Source organism: Eubalaena glacialis, chromosome 3 (genome assembly GCF_028564815.1).
Source record: "Eubalaena glacialis isolate mEubGla1 chromosome 3, mEubGla1.1.hap2.+ XY, whole genome shotgun sequence".
Lineage (NCBI taxonomy): Eukaryota > Metazoa > Chordata > Mammalia > Artiodactyla > Balaenidae > Eubalaena > Eubalaena glacialis.
In genome coordinates this window covers 34,597,479-34,618,534 of record NC_083718.1, presented here as the reverse complement: position 1 = coordinate 34,618,534, position 21,056 = coordinate 34,597,479, and the positions used below count along the sequence as shown (strand labels likewise).

General features: G+C 36.3%; 1 protein-coding gene across 7 annotated transcripts in view; it reads left to right on the top strand.

Moving 5' to 3' along the window:
• MDM4 (MDM4 regulator of p53) overlaps positions 1 to 21,056 on the top strand; it is a 94,224-nt gene that overhangs the window by 13,527 nt on the left and 59,641 nt on the right. For 2 of the 7 annotated variants that reach the window (XR_009700579.1, XR_009700580.1), the window contains exons 2-6: positions 1,806 to 1,914; positions 3,608 to 3,682; positions 5,874 to 6,007; positions 7,035 to 7,090; positions 11,443 to 11,542. Coding sequence is in view for 4 of the 7 variants with exons in the window: in XM_061187439.1 (XP_061043422.1) it covers positions 1,837 to 1,914; positions 3,608 to 3,682; positions 5,874 to 6,007; positions 7,035 to 7,090; positions 10,699 to 10,766; positions 11,443 to 11,542; positions 14,243 to 14,403; positions 15,704 to 15,853; positions 17,323 to 17,403; positions 19,383 to 19,955 (1,476 nt within the window). In the remaining 3 variants the exon portion in view is untranslated. Of the gene's footprint in view, positions 1 to 1,805; positions 1,915 to 3,607; positions 3,683 to 5,873; positions 6,008 to 7,034; positions 7,091 to 10,571; positions 10,997 to 11,442; positions 11,543 to 14,242; positions 14,404 to 15,703; positions 15,854 to 17,322; positions 17,404 to 19,382; positions 20,058 to 21,056 lie in introns of those variants that run through there. The other 5 variants (XM_061187439.1, XR_009700578.1, XM_061187441.1 and 2 more) reach the window with 5 other exon arrangements.

Sequence of the window (21,056 nt, the reverse complement as noted above, 5' to 3'; positions counted from 1 at the left end):
TGGTCAGCCTTGGAACTGTCATGGTGCCTGTGGGTGTGTCATTTAGCTTGCTGATGTGTTACAATGAGTGTATACTGAGGCTCAAGGTCTAGTGGAAGTCGACTTGTCCTCCATCTTGGATCTAGTTGGTTCTAACCAGTTTATGTCAGGTTCTTAGGCTATGTCATTCTTTCAAAGGTTGTGTTGCAGGAAGGGGGACCCCTTCCAGGGCCCGAGAGTGGGCTCTTGTCTGACACTCAGAAATGAATTGAGGAGACACATGTGCTGACAAAGCAAGAGACTTCATTGGGAAGGGACGCCTGGGCAGAGTAGGAGGGTAAGGGAACCCAGGAGGACTGCTCTGCCACAAGTGGCTTTCAGTCTTGGGTTTTATGGTGATGGGATTAGTTTCCGGGTTGGCCAATCATTTTGACTCAGGGTCCTTTCTGGTGGCGCGCAACCGCTCAGCCAAGATGGATTCCAGCGAGGAGGATTCTAGGAGGTTAGTAGGACATGTGGACTGGCGTCTCCTCTCTCCTTTTGACCTTTCCCATATTATTCCGGTTGGTGGTGGCTTGGGAGTTCCTTACCAAGGATCTCCTGTCCTAAAATAACTCATGCAAATTGTTACTGCTTTGCTTGGCCAGGGTGGGCGGTTTCAGTCAGTGTTTTACCTAACAGTTGTGCCCTGCCCCCTTCCTGTCTCAGAAGGAGGGTTGAATTTATACTTTGTTGTCGTTAATAAGTCTTCTCAGAAGACTGAGGAATCTTGTTAGCTGTAAACCAGACTCTATTGATTTTTTTTTTTAATTTTTTTTTTTTTTTACAATGTGGACCAGTTTTTTTTTTTTTTAAGTCTTTATTGAATTTGTCACAATATTGCTTCTGATTTATGTTTTGGATTTTTGACAGGGAGGCATGTGGGATCTTAGCTCCCCGACCAGGGATCGAACCCACACCCTCCTCATTGGAAGGCGAAGTCTTAACCATTGGACCGCCAGAGAAGTCCCCAGACTCTTGATTTTTTTATTTATAAATTTCACTGACTTTTGTCACCTTTTTACTAGAAAAAGTTCTGAAGGTAAACTCAAGTTTATTTAAAAATTTATTTTCCTTCTCTATAGCTTTTTTTTTTTAAGGACAAAAGGTAAAAGGTGAAAAACTTTAATTAAACCTTACTCTTTATTTCAATTCATGCTATATCTTTCCTTTGATGATGTATGTCCACCTTGGTTTAACCCATTTTATAGGTATTTAGGTATTTATTCTTTGGGCTTGGCACATTTTAAAAGCTGCTTTAACTGATACTGAATATTTTGACTCTAACTTTCCTGTGGTCTGTTGCCAAGACATGTTGCAACATGTTGCAGAGGTTTTCCTTGGTGCTCTTGGAGTCTTTAATCTATTACTTAATCTTGGTAATTCCCCCAGCCCTGCATCTGTCTCCTAGGGGGTGCTCTTGAGCACTGTCCAAGAGAGGAGGAGATACCAGAGAACTGGGGAGGTAATGATTGCGAATTTCACTTTCAGCTAAAACAGTTTACTCATTATCATCAGTGTAGAGGTTGGAGCATGCCTGAACCTGTTTCTCTTGCAGGCTTCACTTGAGGGAAGTATAGATGGTTCTTACTCTTAGAGAAGCTCTTCAGTTTTTTGCAGAATCTGAACTAGAAAGTGATCAGAAGGGTAACAAGAACCTCAGCATGGGTATATTGCACTTGTGTAGGGTGCTGTGATATATGTTTCTTTTACTTCTGCTGGTTGATTTTTTTGTAAATCCTAAAGAGAATTTTCTACTTTAGATTTTACAATTTTTTTCCTTTTAGATTTATCAGCAGACTTCACTTCACTGCCAAAATGACAACATTTTCCACCTCTGCCCATTGTTCAACATCTGACAGTGCTTGCAGGATCTCTCCAGAACAAACCAATCAGGTAACTTATTTTTAGGCATTCCTATTTTTCTTTACGTTTTTAAAAATTAAATTGGGTCATGTAACTGACTTCACTGACTGTAGGATTTTATTCAGAGCAGAAAAGATTCCTTTTTTAAATGTCATATTAGGGAAACTAGTAAACAGTATCAGTGCTCGTAAATTTGAATTGATCATTGATTAAATAAACATTTGGAGGTTGCAGATTGCTCAAAATGGCACATTTTAAACACCTATCCTGTTTTAGGGTATGGATGGCTAGTGGAGGATTTGGGACCAAGTTATATATTTGTCTTCCTTCTCACTTCATTGTATATAGTTTGTTTTCTTTAAAAATCAATTTTAAATTGTAAATATAGTAAGTGTATTCTTATAAAAAATTCAATCTTTATCATGTATTTGTAAAGTATTTATCTGTAGAGACTCCTTTGACCATCTCCTCCCTTCTTCTGCCTAAGTCCCTTCCCCCTGAGTTAACACTATTATCAGTTTGGTGTGTCTTGTTCCAGATCTTTTCCTCTAACATAAAATACATAATTTTGTGGTGTCATAAACATTGCACCATATATATATTATGTACCTTAATTTATGATAAAGGTGGAATTTGATTTGATGGGGGAAAATGTGGCTTATGTCATAAATGGTTTTGACTTAATTGGCCATCCCTGAAAGGAAGCAAATGAAGACCTCAAACCTTGTACAAAAAACAAATTCCAGAGAGATAAAGATTTAAATGTAAAAAGTGAAATGATAAAAAATATTAGAAGAAAATTTAGGAAGTATTTTGAAACTTTAGAATAAGAGAGACCTTCAATAAGACAAAACCAGGGAGGGACTTCCCTGCTGGTGCAGTGGCTAAGGCTCCGTGCTCCCAATGCAGGGGGCCCAGGTTTGATCCCTGGTCAGGGAACTAGATCCCGCATGCATGCCGCAACTAAGAGTTCGCATGCCACAATTAAGTAGCCCGCCTGCCACAACCAGCGCAACCAAATAAATAAATATTAAAAAAAAAAAGACAAAACCAAGGAGGCTGTAAGAGGATGAGAGAGACAAATTTGATCATATAAAATGAAAAAAATTAAATTCTGTGACTAAAGACAAACTCTATAATCAGAGTCAAGAGATGGCAAACAAAGTCACTATTCCTTGTATGTATATACCACATCTTGTTTATCCATTCATCTGTCAATGGTATTTAGGTTGTTTCCATCTTTTGGCTATTATGAATAATGTTGCTATGAACAGTGGTGTACAAATATTTGTTTGAGTCCCTGCTTTCAGTTCTTTTGGATATATACCTAGGAGTGGAACTGCTGGGTCACATGGTAATTCTATGCTTAACTCTTTGAGTAACTGCCAAACCGTTTTTCACAGTAGCTGCACCATTTTTACATTCCCCCTAGCAGTGCACAAGGGTTCCAGTTTCTTTACATCCTCGCCAACACTGGTTATTTTTTTTCTTTTCTTTTTTCCTGTTATTATAGCCATCCTAGTGGGTGTGAATGTGCTGTCTTTTGAAAATGTGATTTTTCAGGAAGTTAACAAGTAATAGACTGATCTTCTGTAGTTATTAGATGCTAAGTATGAACCAGGGTTTGTTAAAAAAAAGTTTAAGGAGATATATTTTTCCCTCGGGTTTCAGAAACCAGTCTAATTGAAATGTAAATAGCAAATTTATTTTATGTTTATATCAGGTACGACCAAAACTGCCACTTCTGAAGATTTTGCAGGCAGCAGGTGCACAAGGTGAAATGTTCACTGTTAAAGAGGTAAGCCATCAAAGAAAATTCTCAACTTAAAGAAAAGCTGAAAACTATAATAGAATCCTATGAATGTATAGTTCTGAAATCAGGCCTAAGAAAGGAAGTTCTATTCCTGTGGTACTGGAGAGGCAACTTTTGTTGTATTTTAAAGACCATCGAGGGACTTCCCTGGCGGTCCAGTAGTTAGGACTCCTTGCTTCCACTGCAGGGGGCACGGGTTCGATTCCTGGTTGGGGAACTAAGATCCAGCAAGCCGCATGGTGTGGCCAAAAAAAAAATTACAAAAAAAAAAAAAAAAAAGACACTGTCTATGATTTACAAGATACGATGTGAGGCAGGAATTAAATGCAGTAGTTTTTCATTATAAATCTGTCAGATACTCTTTTGAGCACTGTGAGTTATTTTAAACATGCATTTAAATAACTTACTTAGTTTCTAAAGTTTTTTTTTAAACACAGAAACAAATTGAATTCTTTAAGTGGAAAAGACTCAGTATTAAAATGTTAATCTCTTTGAACTGCTTGGATTTAGTAGGGTGAAGATCGAACCCTTCTTAAACAGAGGAAACAAAATTGTCAAGCTTTTTTTTGACTTTTCATAAAAGCTGTTAGCAGTGCTATGCTCCTGAGTCATTCTACCTCTCAAGGAAACAAATCTGGAGGCATTTCAGATTTTCTAGAATACTCATATTTCTTTTATCATTTTAAATTAAGTTTGTCATTTTGGACTTTGTATCTAAAATTCTGGTAAGACTTTTTTCCAAACTGTTATTAAAGTGTGGATTTTTATATCAATAAAGTTGTTATAATGCATTATACTATCTCCTTCAGTAACATGTCAGAGTTTGCCTGAGCTAAGACAGAGTTAATTACATATGTTTTATGGGGGAAATGTTGGACGGAGTCAGTTTACACAGTAAGCTCTTTATTATGAATCTTGACACTACTTGGTGCATAAAGAGGAATTCCCTAGTTTTTTATTTTTAAATATTGGTTATCAGTATGTGCATTGAGGCAGTATGGTATAATGAGAATAGTAGTATATACAAATTCAGAGTAGTGTTTTTGAAGATCTTATTTTGCATACTTGTAGTGGATTTATTTTTTTCTGGAAGTTGGACAGACATAAATATAAAACTTCCAGGACATCCCCGGTGGTCCAGTGGTTAAGACTCCACGCTCTCAATGCAGGGGGCACAGGTTCGATCCCAGTTGAGGAACTAAGATCCCTTATGCCGCATGGCATGGCCAAAAACAAACAAACAAACAAACCTTCCTCTTTTTTCTTATAGTAGATGTTCTTTCTCATCTTATTTTTCTCTAGATATTTGATTAGATATGAGAGCTCCGTTAATATTGGGACATGTTGCCTGGGATGGATGGGAGCCTAAGAGCATCATTGCTTCAATATAATGGAAACAGTATTGAGAAAATTTTTGCGCAAATATCTAATAATTCTTGGGAAGCAGGGCCTAAAGATAAAGATAGCTGCTTTGGTCCGTTTGTGATCTGTGATAAAATTATTACTATCATTAAGTGAACTTAACTATTAAGCAATTAAAAAAAAATCTATCACCTGGAGGAAAATCTATCACATTAGGAAAATTGGATAACTTAAAAATTTTGAATCAAGAACTTGTGTGTGTTCCCTTCCATTTTGTGAACTCTGTGAAAAGGTCAGGTAGACTAAATTTTTATTTGATAAACACTTAAATTCTGTTTTATGCACTTACAGTGCTCATGGCTTATTACCATTGTACTTCATTTGCCAAAAAGACTTAAGTGAACATACATCAAAGCCTATAGTAGTTATGTGCCCCTGGACTTGGAAAATATTTTTATGATCCAGGCAAATTTAAAGTTTATTACTTCTAGTAATAGAACAGACCCCTTTACTTGGACTGGTGAGAACATTAAGGGGATACTAAGTAAATTCACCACTTTTTCTCATTATCAGACTGGTACATTTTTATTCTAAAAAGTAAGGGTCTGATAGTGTCCAGAATGATAATAAGTAGATGAACTGAGTAATTGGGGGCAACCGTGCTTTTGTAGGACCCCTTACACAAGCACTGACAGTCATGTTCATTATATGTTACCTCTTTCTCTAGCAAACTAACTTACCTTATCTCCTCATTTAATTTGTGTTTTGGGCAGCAGCTGGACAGATCTCTTCATAGTATGTTATTCCCATGTAGGTCATGCACTATCTAGGCCAGTATATAATGGTGAAGCAGCTTTATGATCAGCAGGAGCAGCATATGGTATATTGTGGTGGAGATCTTTTGGGAGAGCTGCTAGGTCGTCAGAGCTTCTCTGTGAAAGATCCAAGGTAAAAAGAGTGAGGGTTTGTTTATCTTTTCGGGGTGCTTATACCTAACCACTTAATCTCCATAGGTTATTAATGGTTATTTAATCTTTTAGTCCACAAAATATTTGTTGGGCCTACATATATCAGGTGATTGTGTGGCACTGAGAACATAGTAGTGAGCAGCACAGGGTCTAATTTTATGGAGCTTAAAGAGTAGAGTGAGACAGTAGACACTCTTCTCCATCTTAATCGAATTATCACATCAATACAGGGTAAAATTATATTATGATAAGTGTTACATAAAAGAGGTACATGAGGCTGTGTTGGAGGATGGGATTTCGGGTCTTAGGGGTGGAAGAAAGGTTCCTTGAGGAAGTGATATTTGAGTTGAGAGCTGAAGGATAATTAGTCAGTTAGAGGGAGCTGGTTGAAGGAGAGCTGGCAGATTGAACATCATGTGTAAAGGCCTAGGTAGGAGGGAGATTGATGTGGCGAGATTAGAATTTTGTGAAACAGTTGTTATAGAGAGAGGAAGAGTGAGCTGATGAGAGAAATGTAGAATTGCTGGGCAGTTTGAGGTTAACGATGGGCTTCATAAGAATCATATTAGAGCTGTTCTGACCTGTTGCATGGCATTCTCCAGCTGCACGGGGTGTATGCTGATTAACTTACACAGTCAAAAGCTAATTAGTAGTTAAGAACTCATTGTTCTCTTTCTCTCTATAGTTTTGTGATGACTGTTTCTTCTAAGACTCCCACCTCCATTCCCCAATAAAATGTAAAACTTAATTCTTAGAAGGAAGTAGTCTTGAAGGAAATCTCCCCACTTGGGTTACTGTTAGCTTATGAAATAAAACGTAAATTAGTTTTTTTAAATGGGGGCAGAGTAACAGAAGGGCTTGGGTATTAACATGTTGATACTTAAATAATTTAATAAAATCTATTCTGGGGAAAAAATTCTGCCTCTTCATATGTTATAGAGAATGTTGGGAGATGCCATGTTAATGGAAAACCATGGGATTAATTTTTAATTTTATCTCTTTGACAGCCCTCTCTATGATATGCTAAGAAAGAATCTTGTCACTTTAGCTACTGCTACTACAGGTATGTCTCATTATATTTCTTCAGTCTTTATCACAATTTTGAGTTCAAGGGGTTAAATCATGGGAAAACAAGGAGGATCAAGATGGAAATTGAATGCTGTCTTGGCATGACTGGGAGGGATACCTGTCACACAGAATGTTACTACTGTGTTATTTGACTTTTCATTGTGAAAATTTTCTAATATAGTGAAAATAGAGATTAGTATAATTAATGCCCACCTCTTAGATGTAGTAATTGTTGATGTTTTGCCATATTTGCTTCATCTACACAGGCTTTTAAAAAATCTCTAACAGATAAGGACTTTTTTCCTTCAAACATAACTACAATGCCATTATTACACCCCCCAAAATTAATAATAATAAACAAAATAAACAGTAACTCCATAATACTATCCAATAGCCAGTTCATGCATGGTTAACCCATTATTTCAGAAATGTCTTTTTACATTTGGCTTATTCAAATCAGAATCCAAACAAAGTCCACACTTTGCATTTGGCTGATATGTCTGTTAAGTATTTTTAATCTATAAAACTTAACCCTCCTTTTGTTATGTCATTTATTTGTTGAAGAAATAGATCATTTGTCTTGTAGAATTGCCCACATTCTAGTTTGCAGATTGTATCCTTGTGATGTTGTTTAACATGTTTCTCTATCTCTTCTATTTTTGGTAAACAAATAGTGCTTGGATAGATTCAAGGTTAAATGTTTTGTTGAGAAAGTTTCATAGGTGGTGCTTTATACATCTGTTGCATCACATCAGAGCCCTGTAAGGTCTACCTGTCCCTCTTTCAGTGATGTTAAGATTCTGTGGGCTTATGTGGTGTCACCCTGATCCATCTTATAAAGATCCCCCCAAGAACTTTTCACCTAAAGGTTTTAGGTTTCTGTTATTTGAATGCCAATTTGTCTAACCTTTTGCTTGATTTTATATCTTTTAAATACTGCCCTTTGAGTTTAGTTTATTAGTTATGTGCAGGAAACTGGCTGCTTTGGGGTCTGAAGTATGGTATGTTAGAGATAAGTGAATAAACTGGATACAACTAAAATGTAACCCTCTCACTCATTTCCAAATAGTGAAACTTTCTTCTTTCTCCATTCCTACATGAAGCCATTTTGTGAGTTTCAAATTAGATTTTAGGTAATGTTGTCCTTTGAAGAAAGCCCAAGTTTGTAATCCCTTTAGATAGGCTATTTTTCAATAGTTTACTGAAACAAATAAAAATCCATTCCTAATAAAGATTTACTCTTTAAAGTGAGAGCAAAGAGATTTTGCTCTCATATTGAAATGTGAGTTTGAACTTACAGTGAATTTTGAAGCCTCTTGGTTTCACTGAGCCATTTGCCCACTTCACCCAGCTGTAAATTTCTGTTTGAGAGGGAAGGCCTTGCAAATGATACAGCTTTTTTTTGAAATTCAGTCACTTGTGAAATAGTATGGTTTTCCTGGGATAGTCACTACAGGCTTGAAATACACAGATAATTTTATATTTGCTTATCTATTCTTTCACTAAAATTTGCTTTCTGATTGATACGTTCTCTGAATATCTAGAGTGGGTATAATTTTCACTTTTTCTCTCTCTCATTTTCTTTCTTGCACTTCCTCAGCAGAATTTAACATGCCATATATTAAAGTGAACATTTCTGTAGCAAACATTTCAATTTATCCTCATAACAACCCTGTGAGGAAGGTCTGGAGATGAAGAAACTGAGGTCTTTTTTTCTCTTTTTTTAATAGAATGAGTAACTTGTCCAAGATGAGATGCCACTGATAAGGGATAGAGCAGATATTTGTGACTGTCCAGTCCTTGCTCTTTCCTTTGTGCCACACATTGATGTCTCTTTAACCCTTGCTTGTAACAGAATTTGCCCCAATTAATTTTAACACATTTAAAAAATCTGAACATTAAATCTTTGAAACATTTTCTTTGTTCTTTAATTTATCACTTTGAAATAATTTCACTTACAAAAATGTTATGAAGGTATTAAAAAGAGTTGCATATACTCTTTACCCAGATTCCCCAAATGGTAACATCTTACATAACTGTAGTGTAGTGATCAAAACTAGGAAATTGTCCCAAAGTAAGTTTGATTGGTTGTCTGTTCTGGACTTGAACTTGAATTAGTGCTTATGGTTGGCCGTCTCTGCTGATCTTCATAAATTGGGTTGCATGTGTTTTATTTGAAAGGACAGATGAGAAAAGCACCTTCCATATCAACTATCTTATACCTTTGCAAATGAGATAAACCTTTTATTTTGACGATTGAAGAAATGAAGGTGGTTCTTTATAAATCATTTCTCCAAATTTCCACATGTATTTTAATAAAATGAAATATATATGACAAATTTTGTATCTATTTTAAAATTTCCTTGTACATTATAGTTTTCTCCGATAATTTCTTTTTGCTTCAAATAGTTTTAACCTAAGGTAGTATATAGAACTAGAAGTGACAGTAATCAAATTACTTTATTAAAGAAATGCTTCACTGCATTGTATATTAATTGATCTTGAAAGATTGCTGTGGTCAGAAAATGCTGGCTCTTGAAAGAAACTCTCAGTATCTCCATTTTATCTATAAAAATGCTTCTAGAAATAATGCTCTTTATAATTACAGTTTTGAAAGTGTTTGCTTTGTGCCAAACAGCTCAATTGTCAGACCAGTTATAGGATCTGTATTCTTTCTCTGGCAGTCTTTATTGGATGAGGATGGCATTTTCCATAAGTGTCTTATTTCTGGACCTGATAGTAGCTGATGAACCCAATCCATGATAGACTTACTTGGGTGCATATAGTTACAAATAGCCTCATATAATGAGTGATCCAGGTTATTAAATTTTCTGCATCTTTTTTTTCCTGTAGCTAAGTTTTCATCTTCTTTTTGCTTGAAAATTTTTCAAGGCCTTGAAATACATTTTTCTCTATCTAAGAAATTCTCTCAGGTTATTCTTTCCTTTGCTTCTTTTTATTGGCCTTGAGAAAAACTTTATCTACTTCTTCTTCCTTCTTAGGAAATGTTTATAGAAACTGGGAAAAATAAGACTGGTTGATTAAAAAAACTAATCTATATTCAGGTGATGGGAATTTAAACTGTGAAATCATCATTGACACTTAGAATGCATGAGGATGCTATTGTGTCATAAAGCAAGTGGGAAAAATCCCAGATTTTTAGATTTCATAATACTGTATAGCTTTAACACTTGAAAATAAAAATTAAATTAAAAAGCCAAATTTTTTTTCTTATTGTTAATAAGTTAGGCAAATTTGGAAATACACCTATAGGAATAGATGATAAAATACTCTCCATTATTCCGTGCTTGGAATCACTTTCTGTGTTGAATTTGAAAGCGTGCTATGGAACAACATTTTTTAGTCATTTTTGATTTTTCTTCAGATTATATTTTGGTAGTATATTTTGAATATAGCCTCTCTTGATCTATGCCATTTTTATTAGTTTTCATTTTTCCTTTCCTTTTGGATGAAAGCCTTGGCCAGTCAGAATCATCTTTAGGGACCAAACCTGGCTCCAGGGTTGTTTGCTGAGGTCCTTTTGGTGTGGAAAGAATGGTTATTACCAGGGAAGGTTTTCCTTTTGTTTTACTTGCTATCCAGATGCTGCTCAGACTCTCGCTCTCGCACAGGATCACAGTATGGATATTCCAAGTCAAGACCAACTGAAGGTAAAATCACCACATGGTGACTTCTTTTGTTGTACAGAGTGGCCCCTTCTCTGTACCTATGATCTTGGACTCCCAAGACCTTTCCCTGAATGCGGTAAGAATTTAACAAGAAAGGTTCTTGGGAGTTCACAGACTAGGGACAGAGTGAACCTTCTCTGTTCTGCCCATAACAGAGTTCCAGTCTCTGAATCTTTCCTTGGGATGTAGCACTTCTGATCTTCAGTTCTTCCAGTTGCATTTTCTTAGGGTTTGTGTGTGCCTGTGTGTGTGATGGTGTAGGTATGTAGGTGTCTGAGGAAATTGCTTTATTAAATTTTAACAGGCTTGTTGCAGTTAAGTTCAGGTCATGCCATTTCTTAAAGCTTCCCCAAACCTGGGAAAACTTTATGTATACGTTTTTGTTTTCTGAATTATGCCTAATTTTGTGTAGGCTAGAGGCTTTATATTGATGCCTGTTTTTAACAGTAGATTTTGGCCTTTCGTGCAGATTTTTTTCCCCACAGTGGGTTGAGGAGAGGTTGCCTTTATTTGATGACTGTTGTGAACTCCAGAGTTTTCCTTTCTTGTGCGTAACCCATTGTGTCGCACACTAACTGGTGAGCCAGAATGGAACTGCTACATCCCCTGGTCACAGTCATTTCTACTGCACTGAGAGACACCTTTCCCTTCTTTTCAGCAAAGTGTAGAGGAAAGTTCCAATTCCAGGAAAAGAACTGAAGAAGGCAATATTCCCGCACTGCCTACCTCACAGCGTAAATGCAGAAATTCTAGAGAAGGTAAGTTTTGGATTAAGGCTATGTAGACCTTTCTTTTTTTCTCTCTGTTTCTCTCTCTCTTTCTTTTTTTGGTGGTGACTTTTATTTTTTATTAAGTTTATTTATTTATTTATTGGCTGCATTGGGTCTTAGTTGCAGCACACGGGATCTTTCGTTGCGGCGTGTGGGCTCTTTGTTGCGGTGCGCAGGCTTCTCTCTAGTTGTGGTGCACAGGCTTATTAGTTGCGGCATGCGAGCTCTCTAGTTGTGGTGCACGAGCTCCAGAGTGCACAGGTTCAGTAGTTGTGGCGCGCAGGCTCCAGAGCACGTGGGCTCTGTAGTTGTGGCACGTGGGCTCAGTAGTTGCAGCGCACGGGCTTAGTTGCCCCGCGGCATTTGGGATCTTAGTTCCCCCACCAGGGGTCGAACCGGCATCCCCTGCATTGCAAGGCAGATTCTTAACCACTGGACCATCAGGGAAGTCCCAGTGGTGACTTTTAGAAATGGCATCTATCCATATTAAGCACTAGCAGTAATTAAGACGGTTACAGAGAACTCAAAAAATAATAATGCTGTCTCTTTGTATGTGAAGTAGTGGGGGCATATGTCATACTTATTTTTCATTCTTTTCCGAAAACCTTTTATTTTTTTTTTTACCCTAGTCACCACTGTTAACTTTGAAGAAGGTGGTAGTTCTTTTTTAGCAACATGTGTTGACTGGATGGAGCAAGACCCTTCCTTTAGCTAGCATGCTAACAGAAGATAGCCACACATTTATCAGTTTGCCACCTGGTAACTCAGCTGCCTTGGCCTTTTAAATCTTGGCATCCCTATTATACATTTGATCTGGTTAGAATTTTTATTTTTATTTGTCTGCTTGAGGCAAAGGCTAATTTTCATAGATTTTTTGAAGTTTGCAAAGATGGTAAAATATACTTAATATCTCACAGCCAAGAATGAGACATAAGAAGCCTAGTACCTCCTTTGCCCTTGGATGGTAGTCATTAGATCTTTGCCATTCATATTAGATATAGTATGGTCAGGTTAAGTGAGTTGATCAACATTTTGGAAGTTTTCCCCAAACCCTACTTTATAAAGCATTTCCTAAAAATTTTCCTGCAAAGATAATGTAAAATCATAAATTCCTCAAAGATATTTTATGGCTTGATGGTTTCTAGTATAGGTATCTGACTCAGACTTGCAAAATTGGCTGGTTAGACCTCTAGTAACATCCCAGAAAATTATGCTGCTGAAATTATTTTAAATGATTAAATTAAAATTTAATCTGTTTATCATGCTGGATTGTCTTCTTCAATTTGCATTTGAATATAAACTGAATTTTGGGCTATCTAGTTATGTTGGAGCTTATTCCAGTCTGTATGGTATTAAATGTGTAATTTTGTTTCTTTAAATACAGGTCCTGGCTTATTTTCTACTCAAAAGGTTGTTTAGAATATAAGAACAGCCAATTCAAGAGACTCTATGAAGTTTGTGATGTAAATTTTGAGAAGAAATAGCTTAGTATTTTCAGGGAGGTGTACATGTAGAAAGGACAGAATTTTTATATGTGGAAAGAATGGCCTCTTTTCATTCCCTTCCCAAGAAGTTATAGAGCTTGAATAGTTGAAGATAACTTTAATGTGGCACCCTCTCAGGAATTAGGTTTCTCATAATTTCAGCAATGAGTAAGTAAAAGATAGTTGAAGTTTCCCTGAGCACAGATATGCCTTTTTATAGGCAAGAACAACATAATTTGTAAGTAGAGAGGGTAACCTTTCGTTTTGGCAGGGATCCATTTATTGCAGACATTTTTTCAACCGTATGTGTCTTAGCACATTTAAACACCTTTGGTTGCCATTGGCATGCCTAGGGCATTGGGAAGAGGTAGTGGAGATTAAGAAAGTAGGAAAAGAGTAAAGCACAACGAAAAAGATTGGACATGGGAAAGAAGGAAAAGAATTTCATATGGTAGCAACAAACTTATGTTTGTAACTCCCTTGAATATCATCTAGATGTATAACACGAGATCTTTTATTGAGAACATGTGGGCCCTTAATATGTTTTGGATTTGCAATATTTCTAGATTTTAGATATCTTAACTCCAAAAGAGCCTATTGATCCAGAAAGGACATATGTATATATTTATTTGGACAGCCTAGAGTTCAGTGTTTCATAGTGGTTGTTACCTATTAAAACATATGAATTGTTGAGAAATGTCCAAAAATATGTGGTACCAATGAGACTGACTTGGCAACCTTGTGATTGCCCATTATGGTCTGTACCACCTTGTTTCTATCTCAAGGGTTGGGCCACTATGCCATCATCATTTGCAGTCCACTGAATCAAGGCATTGTCAGATATCATGTACTGGAGCAAGTCATTCTTTAGTTATTACAGTGGTAGGGATGTTTAAAATGCCAATAAATGACCATTTAGAAATCCTTTTATTGATAGAACAATGTCATTGTTTGGATGCTTTCAGAGTTTATATTCCTTGATGAATGATCTCTAGTGTCATTACTTGCTAATGAAGCCTAAAAGGGGAGGAAGGAGATTTGGGCTCTGCAACTGAGACAGGTATTTGATTTCTGATTCTTTCTTACTGGGAAGAGGAATTTCTTTTTACCTGTCTTACACAAGAGATTGTAAGTATTATAAAGAGAGTCTTGATTCTTAAGTGTTGTGTACATAGTTACCATCCTTTTCATTTGACTTTTGTAGATGAAGACTTGGTAGCAAATTTAACCCAAGATGAGACGTCAAGACTGGACCTCGGGTTTGAGGAGTGGGATGTAGCTGGCTTGCCTTGGTGGTTTTTAGGAAACTTGAGAAATAACTATACACCTAGAAGTAATGGCTCAACTGATTTACAGACAAATCAGGTGAATTTCACATCTGAAGAGGAACTTTTTTTTTCTTTTGGAAGAGTAACATTCTTGGTTACTCTTGAACCATACATTACATCCTCTAAGAATTCCCATTCAGTGCTATGACTTTTAAGTACCATCTCTATGCACGTGTTGCCCAAATCTGTATCTTCAGTACTGACCTCTCTCCTCAGTGCCCAGCTTCCGTATCCCGCTGCCTACTCAACACTTAGATGATCTGATGTTTAACATGTTCAAAACAGAACTCTTGATTTTTTCTTTTAAACCAACACTCCTATTCAGCGTTTCCTTTTTCATAAGTCTGCCTTCCACCCAGTTATTCCAGCCAAGTATCAAGGGATATCATTGGTTTCTTTCTCTCTCATATACCACATTCAGGTTATCAACTCTTTTTCTAAAACATACCTGAAATCTAACTATCCACTTTTTATTACTTCCCCTGTCACAGCCTAATTCAAGCTATCACCATTCTGCTCTTTTATATTCTCCATTGCACTTCTCACTTTGTAAAACTATTATTTTATTTTATGTGTCTGTTGCCTGTTTGACCCCGTTGAAATACAGGTCCAGAGCTTTTGTATTATTGACCACTCTATTCTGTTGCCTAGATAGAAGCAATAGGCAGTATCTGACACATAATAGGCAATTAGTGAGTATTTGTTCAGTAAATGAATGGACGTATAATAATGGCAAAATAATAAGTTGTCTCTTATGAATATTGTAGAAAAAACACGTCATAAAATGTCTGTTGATGAATGTAGAAAGAAAGTTATACTTAAAGTTGTTTAAGAATTAAGAAAGAAGTGTTATATACCAACTTCACCTCAAAATAAAAAAAAAAAAAGAGTTCAGGAAGAGGACAGAAGGTTTGAGTTACCATCAGTATTTCTCATATTTCTTTGATAAACATCATTGACTATTACAGGAAAGAATATGTCACAATTAATAAAAGTTTTCTAGGTCCTCAGAACAGAGTGTAGGGGATAGATTCTATTCAGTTGAGCAGCTACCAGTTTTTAGCTTTTAAGCACTTTAGTGCTGTTTCTCTGGTGTTAATGCCTGATTTACTGTTAAAATAGAAAATTCCTTGCCAGGTGCTCTTATATCCACCCATTAGTTTATACATAGTAGGTGCCAAGTAGATATTTGTTGAATGAATACATATCTGTAGAAGAAAGGCTAGGCATTCTTTGGAGATGTGTGAGGACATTGAGTTTTGGCTTCACTTACTTGGGTTCAACATCTCTAATAAACCTCTGACTACAAAAACTCAAGTTTGTTTTCTTTATATTAGGATATAGGTACTGCCATTGTTTCAGACACCACAGATGACCTGTGGTTTTTGAATGAGTCAGTATCAGAGCAGTTTGGTGTTGGAATAAAAGTTGAAGCTACTGATCCTGAACAAACAAGTGAAGAAGTAGGGAAGGTGAGAGACAAAAAGGTACGTTGTGGAAAATTTTCACATTGATTGGATTTACATGCATATAGTATAATCTTTTCAGATCTGGTGACCTGACCCTGTGCTGCTTTGTAGAACAAATGACTCATATAATCCCCTTTTAATACTTTTCCTATATCCAGTTTCAAGATTTACATTAAGTTAACCAAGCCTGTCTTAAAAATAGGATAGGACTTCATGGGTAAAGCTCCTAGTTTGTTAGAAGCAATAAGCTACCCTTTTCCTGCTTGTCTAATCTCTCATTGTGGAGTTTTTTCTTCTGGAGACCTTGCTTTGCTAACAAGGCAAAGTTCTAAATGGCCACAACATCCTGTAGGGCAAAAAAAAATCTTTATTTCTTAGACTTCTCAATAGTTTCCATACCTGTTTTATAACTAAATGGAACTAGACAGATGAGCTCTTCCTACATATTTTAGAGTTTAAATAGGAGGAAGGAAGAGAGTTTGAATTCATAGTACACATGGTGTAAGCACACCAAGATGAAGAGTCATACAGGCACATGCTCAAGTCTCAAAAAATATTGGGCAGCAGATCCAGTGCTGACTCGGATGAGATTCACAGTAAATATCCATTGAATAAATACTGCAAAAACCAGACCTAAATTGGGTCATTCTTTTAATTTAAAGGCTTTTCATAGTAATTTGGGTCCCTGAAGGATATCCTGGTATGTTTGTGGGAGGCAGGTAGATGCTTGGTCTTTGTTGAGCTACTTATTTTTTGGTAGCATTAGGAGGGAGTACAAGTGATTAGAATGAAGACAGAGGTGACATTGGAAACTTCTATAGAGAGAGATGGGACTTAAAATACTTGAACTTTTGTGAGAAAGTTGCTATACAGTGGTTCATAATTCTATCATAATTGGTTTTATTCCATTCATTGGATCACAAAACTGGGATTTTAATTTTTAGAATTTTAAAATTTAAAAGACACTTCCCACATTTCTTGACTTTTTTTCCTGGTCCATGGGCATGTTTTTATAGGACAGTCAAGAGTATCACATAACTAGTTTTACTTTTGAATATGAAAAGTAAAATGTACTTTGTTTTCATTCTTCACATGTAATTTTCTCATTTTATATGGTGCTTTTTACTTCCATTTTCTCATGTAATCCTGTTTTATTCTTGTGAATGCCTACGTAGATTCTCAAGATAAAAAATTTCCCCATTTAGTAATTCATACTCTGATATTGTTTACTTAAATGCATAAATTTGGGAACCCTCTCTCTTCTGAATGCCAAAGATATTTGGTAACCCCTCTGGGTGCTTTATTCTACTGAAATGTCAACTAGGTATGTACAGAATCATGTCTCATATATAAGCTGTCTCCTTTTTAAGTGCTTGTGTTGGGAGAAGAATGTGAGTTTTAAACTGAAGCTCTTCTTTTTTGCTCTCAGGTAATGACCTCATCTAAAATAGGTAAACCTTGCTAATGAGATGTCTTTGCTTTCTCAGGTGATTGAAGTGGGAAAAAATGATGACCTTGAGGACTCTAAGTCCATAAGTGATGATACTGATATAGAAGTTACCTCTGAGGTATGAGTTTCTAGTAAAAGAGCTGTTTTACACCACCCACGTCTTCAGATGTTAATGTTCCAGCAGTTCACTTGTGTTGAAGAATGCCATATCCCCCGTTTCTATCTACCTTTCCTAGGTGTTAAGAGGTATTGGTTTCTTTACATCTTGTTAGATTTTTATTGGAATTTGAGAAGAGAAGGGGATGAGTTGATCTAATCCTCTCCCTGCCTTGAAAAGGGATGACTTAAATGCCTCTCTGTGTGCCTTTCTCCCTGCTTTCAAAACTCTTTGGACATTATGCAGTGGATACACAGTTATTCAAAATAGTCCTGTACTGCTTTTCCCACTAAACACCTCTCTGTAATCCCAAAGATAGGCCTATAAGCTATCTAAAATTCTTGGTCAAGTATAATACTTTCAGTGCTTTCTTAAATAGAAACAAATGGAAAATGGCTTAATTTCCACACAGGTTTATAAATGGAGGGCTGATAAATGAATATTGAGTATTAAGCTGTTAGATAACAGGTGTGGATTTGTCACCAACTGGCAACTCAGGTTTAGACTCAAATGTATACCTTGCTTTTCTCTTTTCATGCTAGTTCCCCATTTCCCTTTTAGTACTTCCCTCAGCTAACTCACTGTGGGAAGAAGGGTGGTGGGGGAAGGATAAGGAGGGGATTTTACATTTTGCTGTTTAAGGATATAAAAATTTTAGGTTGTCTCTAGTGTTGATCCTTCCCCCTAGCTCACACCCCACCACTGCTAACCATTATGGTAATTCATTGCAAATTATTTGTGCATAGCTAAGTAATAAGGTGGGATATATTGGTCCATTAAGTGTTCTTGACCATAATACAAGTAGCAGAGATAAGTGTTTCCATCTTAATCAGACTTTTGAGGCTACTTGGGCCCAGAAAACCTATTAAGCAAATAGACTATATTTCATCAATTCAGAGATGCCATGGAATTTAATAAGCCCTATTATTTTATGTACTACTAAAAAAGAAAAGTGATGCCAATTAGACTGTGACACACCATCAATTATGAATTCCAAATCTTTGAAGTTCCTTTGGGTATTTGTATAGCATTTCAGATGAGATCTGAGGATCTTAAACTGGCAAGAATGTTCTGAGGCTCTCTGGCGAACATCCCAGTTTAACAAATGGTTGTGTCCCTGCCTCTCAGTATAGGCAGTTGAGTTATGACTGCTAAACTTGAAGTGCTTGGCCTTCGTTCTGAAAGTAATCAAGTCAGCATGTGTCAAGTCATTGATCCTGTCAAAGCCAGGCAGTTATCCACATTAAATACTCTTGACTAGTTCCAGGTAGCTACCTTTGAATTAAGAAAGGCATTTGAAATTCATTGAGCTCTGGTATCTCCTAATTTGAACATGGAGAAGTAGGAAAAAAATTACTTGGCATTCAAGGACAAGAACATTCATTTTTCAGAGAATGTGATTTAGGCATACAATTAGCTACCTGTGATCCTGAGAGCAGTGAGAGAGTATGAGTAAAGGTAGTAGTTTTCAAATTTCATTTTAATTTTAGCTTCCTTTTTGACAAATTTTATAACATTTCTTAATTAGTAGGAAAGAATGACAGAATTATCTTTTCTTCATTCTTTAGCCTCTTGCTCAATAAAAGAGTAAGTTATACAAAGAAAAATGACCTAAAAAGAAGGCAGTGGGGAAAAGCAAACAATGTAAATTCTACCCAGACTAAATAGAAAGCTAAAATGATTTAACTTTTTTTAAAAGATTAGCTACATCAAATTTTGGCTTGAAATGGCAATTATGTCACTATCATTGTAAAACTTCTCAAGACTTATTTACACGTAGCCACAGACTTTGTTCAAGTTCTAAGCTAGACCACTGGTGTGGAATGTCTGGATTCTTACTAGCTTAGTGTGAGATGATGAGAATTTGGCCTACTTTCCCTTTTTCTCAGCATCATGTTCTCCACTGAGTGAGTATTAATTGACTGCACTTGTCTTTGTAGGATGAGTGGCAGTGTACTGAGTGCAAGAAATTTAACTCTCCAAGCAAGAGGTACTGTTTTCGTTGCTGGGCCTTGAGGAAGGATTGGTATTCAGATTGTTCTAAGTTAACCCATTCTCTCTCCACGTCTGATATCACTGCCATACCTGAAAAGCAAGAAAATGAAGGAATTGATGTTCCTGACTGCAGAAGAACCATATCAGCTCCAGTTGTTAGACCTAAAGATATATATGTAAAGGAAGAAAACTCCAAACTCTTTGGTCCCTGCAACTCAGTGGAATTCTTGGATTTGGCTCATAGTTCTGAAAGCCAAGAGACCATATCAAGCATGGGAGAACAATCAGATAACCTTTTTGAACAGAGAACAGATACAGAAAACATGGAGGATTGCCAGAATCTCTTGAAGCCATGTAGTCTGTGTGAGAAAAGACCACGAGATGGGAACATAATTCATGGGAGGACAGGCCATCTTGTCACTTGTTTTCATTGTGCCAGAAGATTAAAGAAGGCTGGGGCTTCATGTCCTATTTGCAAGAAGGAGATTCAGTTGGTTATTAAGGTTTTTATAGCATAGCTGAATCAATGAATTGCAGACAAATATTAACAGGGCCTGGTCATATATCAAAATGTCAGTATTGAGCATCTCTACTCAGTATGACCCATTTCATACTTTCATTTATTCATGGAAACATTTATGCTCTAGGACATATTTTTGCTTCTAAACTTATATGGAATTTGATAATAAGTTCTTTCGAGCTAGATTATCAATTTGGAGACTCCATTAACATTAAAGGAGAAGTTAATCACTTCATTCTGTCGTCAAAGATGAGGATCTGGCACTTCCCTGGTGGTCCAGTGGTTAAGACTCCACGCTCCCAATGCAGGGGGCCTGGTTTGATCCCTGGTGGGAGAACTAGATCCTGCATGCCACAGCGAAGATTCCCACCTGGTGCAGCCAAATAAGTAAATATTAAAAAAAAAAAAAAAAATGATATCAAAAAAAGAAAGTTATTTAAAAAAAAAAAGAAGATGAGGATCTGGGAGGGAGCAACTGCCAGTACAAATAGAAATACATTCATTCTTTGATTTATCAAATTACTTGAAGATTAATCATTTCTTTAGTTAATTTTATTCCTTACTCTTCTTTTCTGTTAGGGAATGTTCTCAGGCCTCAAAATCCAAGATGGCTATTAGAAAAATATTAAAGCTAACAATGAAAAAACATAAGTAATTTATGTATAAAGTAGATCACTTTATGTTGCATTGTTCAGAGGAACCAATATTTTTGTAAAGTGCCTAGAACAGTGGTAGCAAACATTTTTGCTAATGTACCTCAAAAAGAATTTTGAAAAAGTATATATGACTTTTTGCATACTTTAAAAATTGAGGTATAACTAGCAAACAAAGTGTTCCCTTCTAATAGAACATTTCTGTCACCTCAGAATGTTCTCTTGTGCCGCTTTCCAGGCAGTTCCTCCACCATTTCATGGCTCTCACATTCTATTAGTTTTCCTTTTGCACATGTTTAATTTGACTTCTAAATTTTTAAAATAAATTTAAGTACTTACAGAGGATGTATCATCCAGTATATTGTAGATGTCCTTTAAAGATATTTTTGCCCAAACCTTGGAGCTGTAGATTTAGCTGATTGAATTTATAGAAAAAGTTGGGTCAT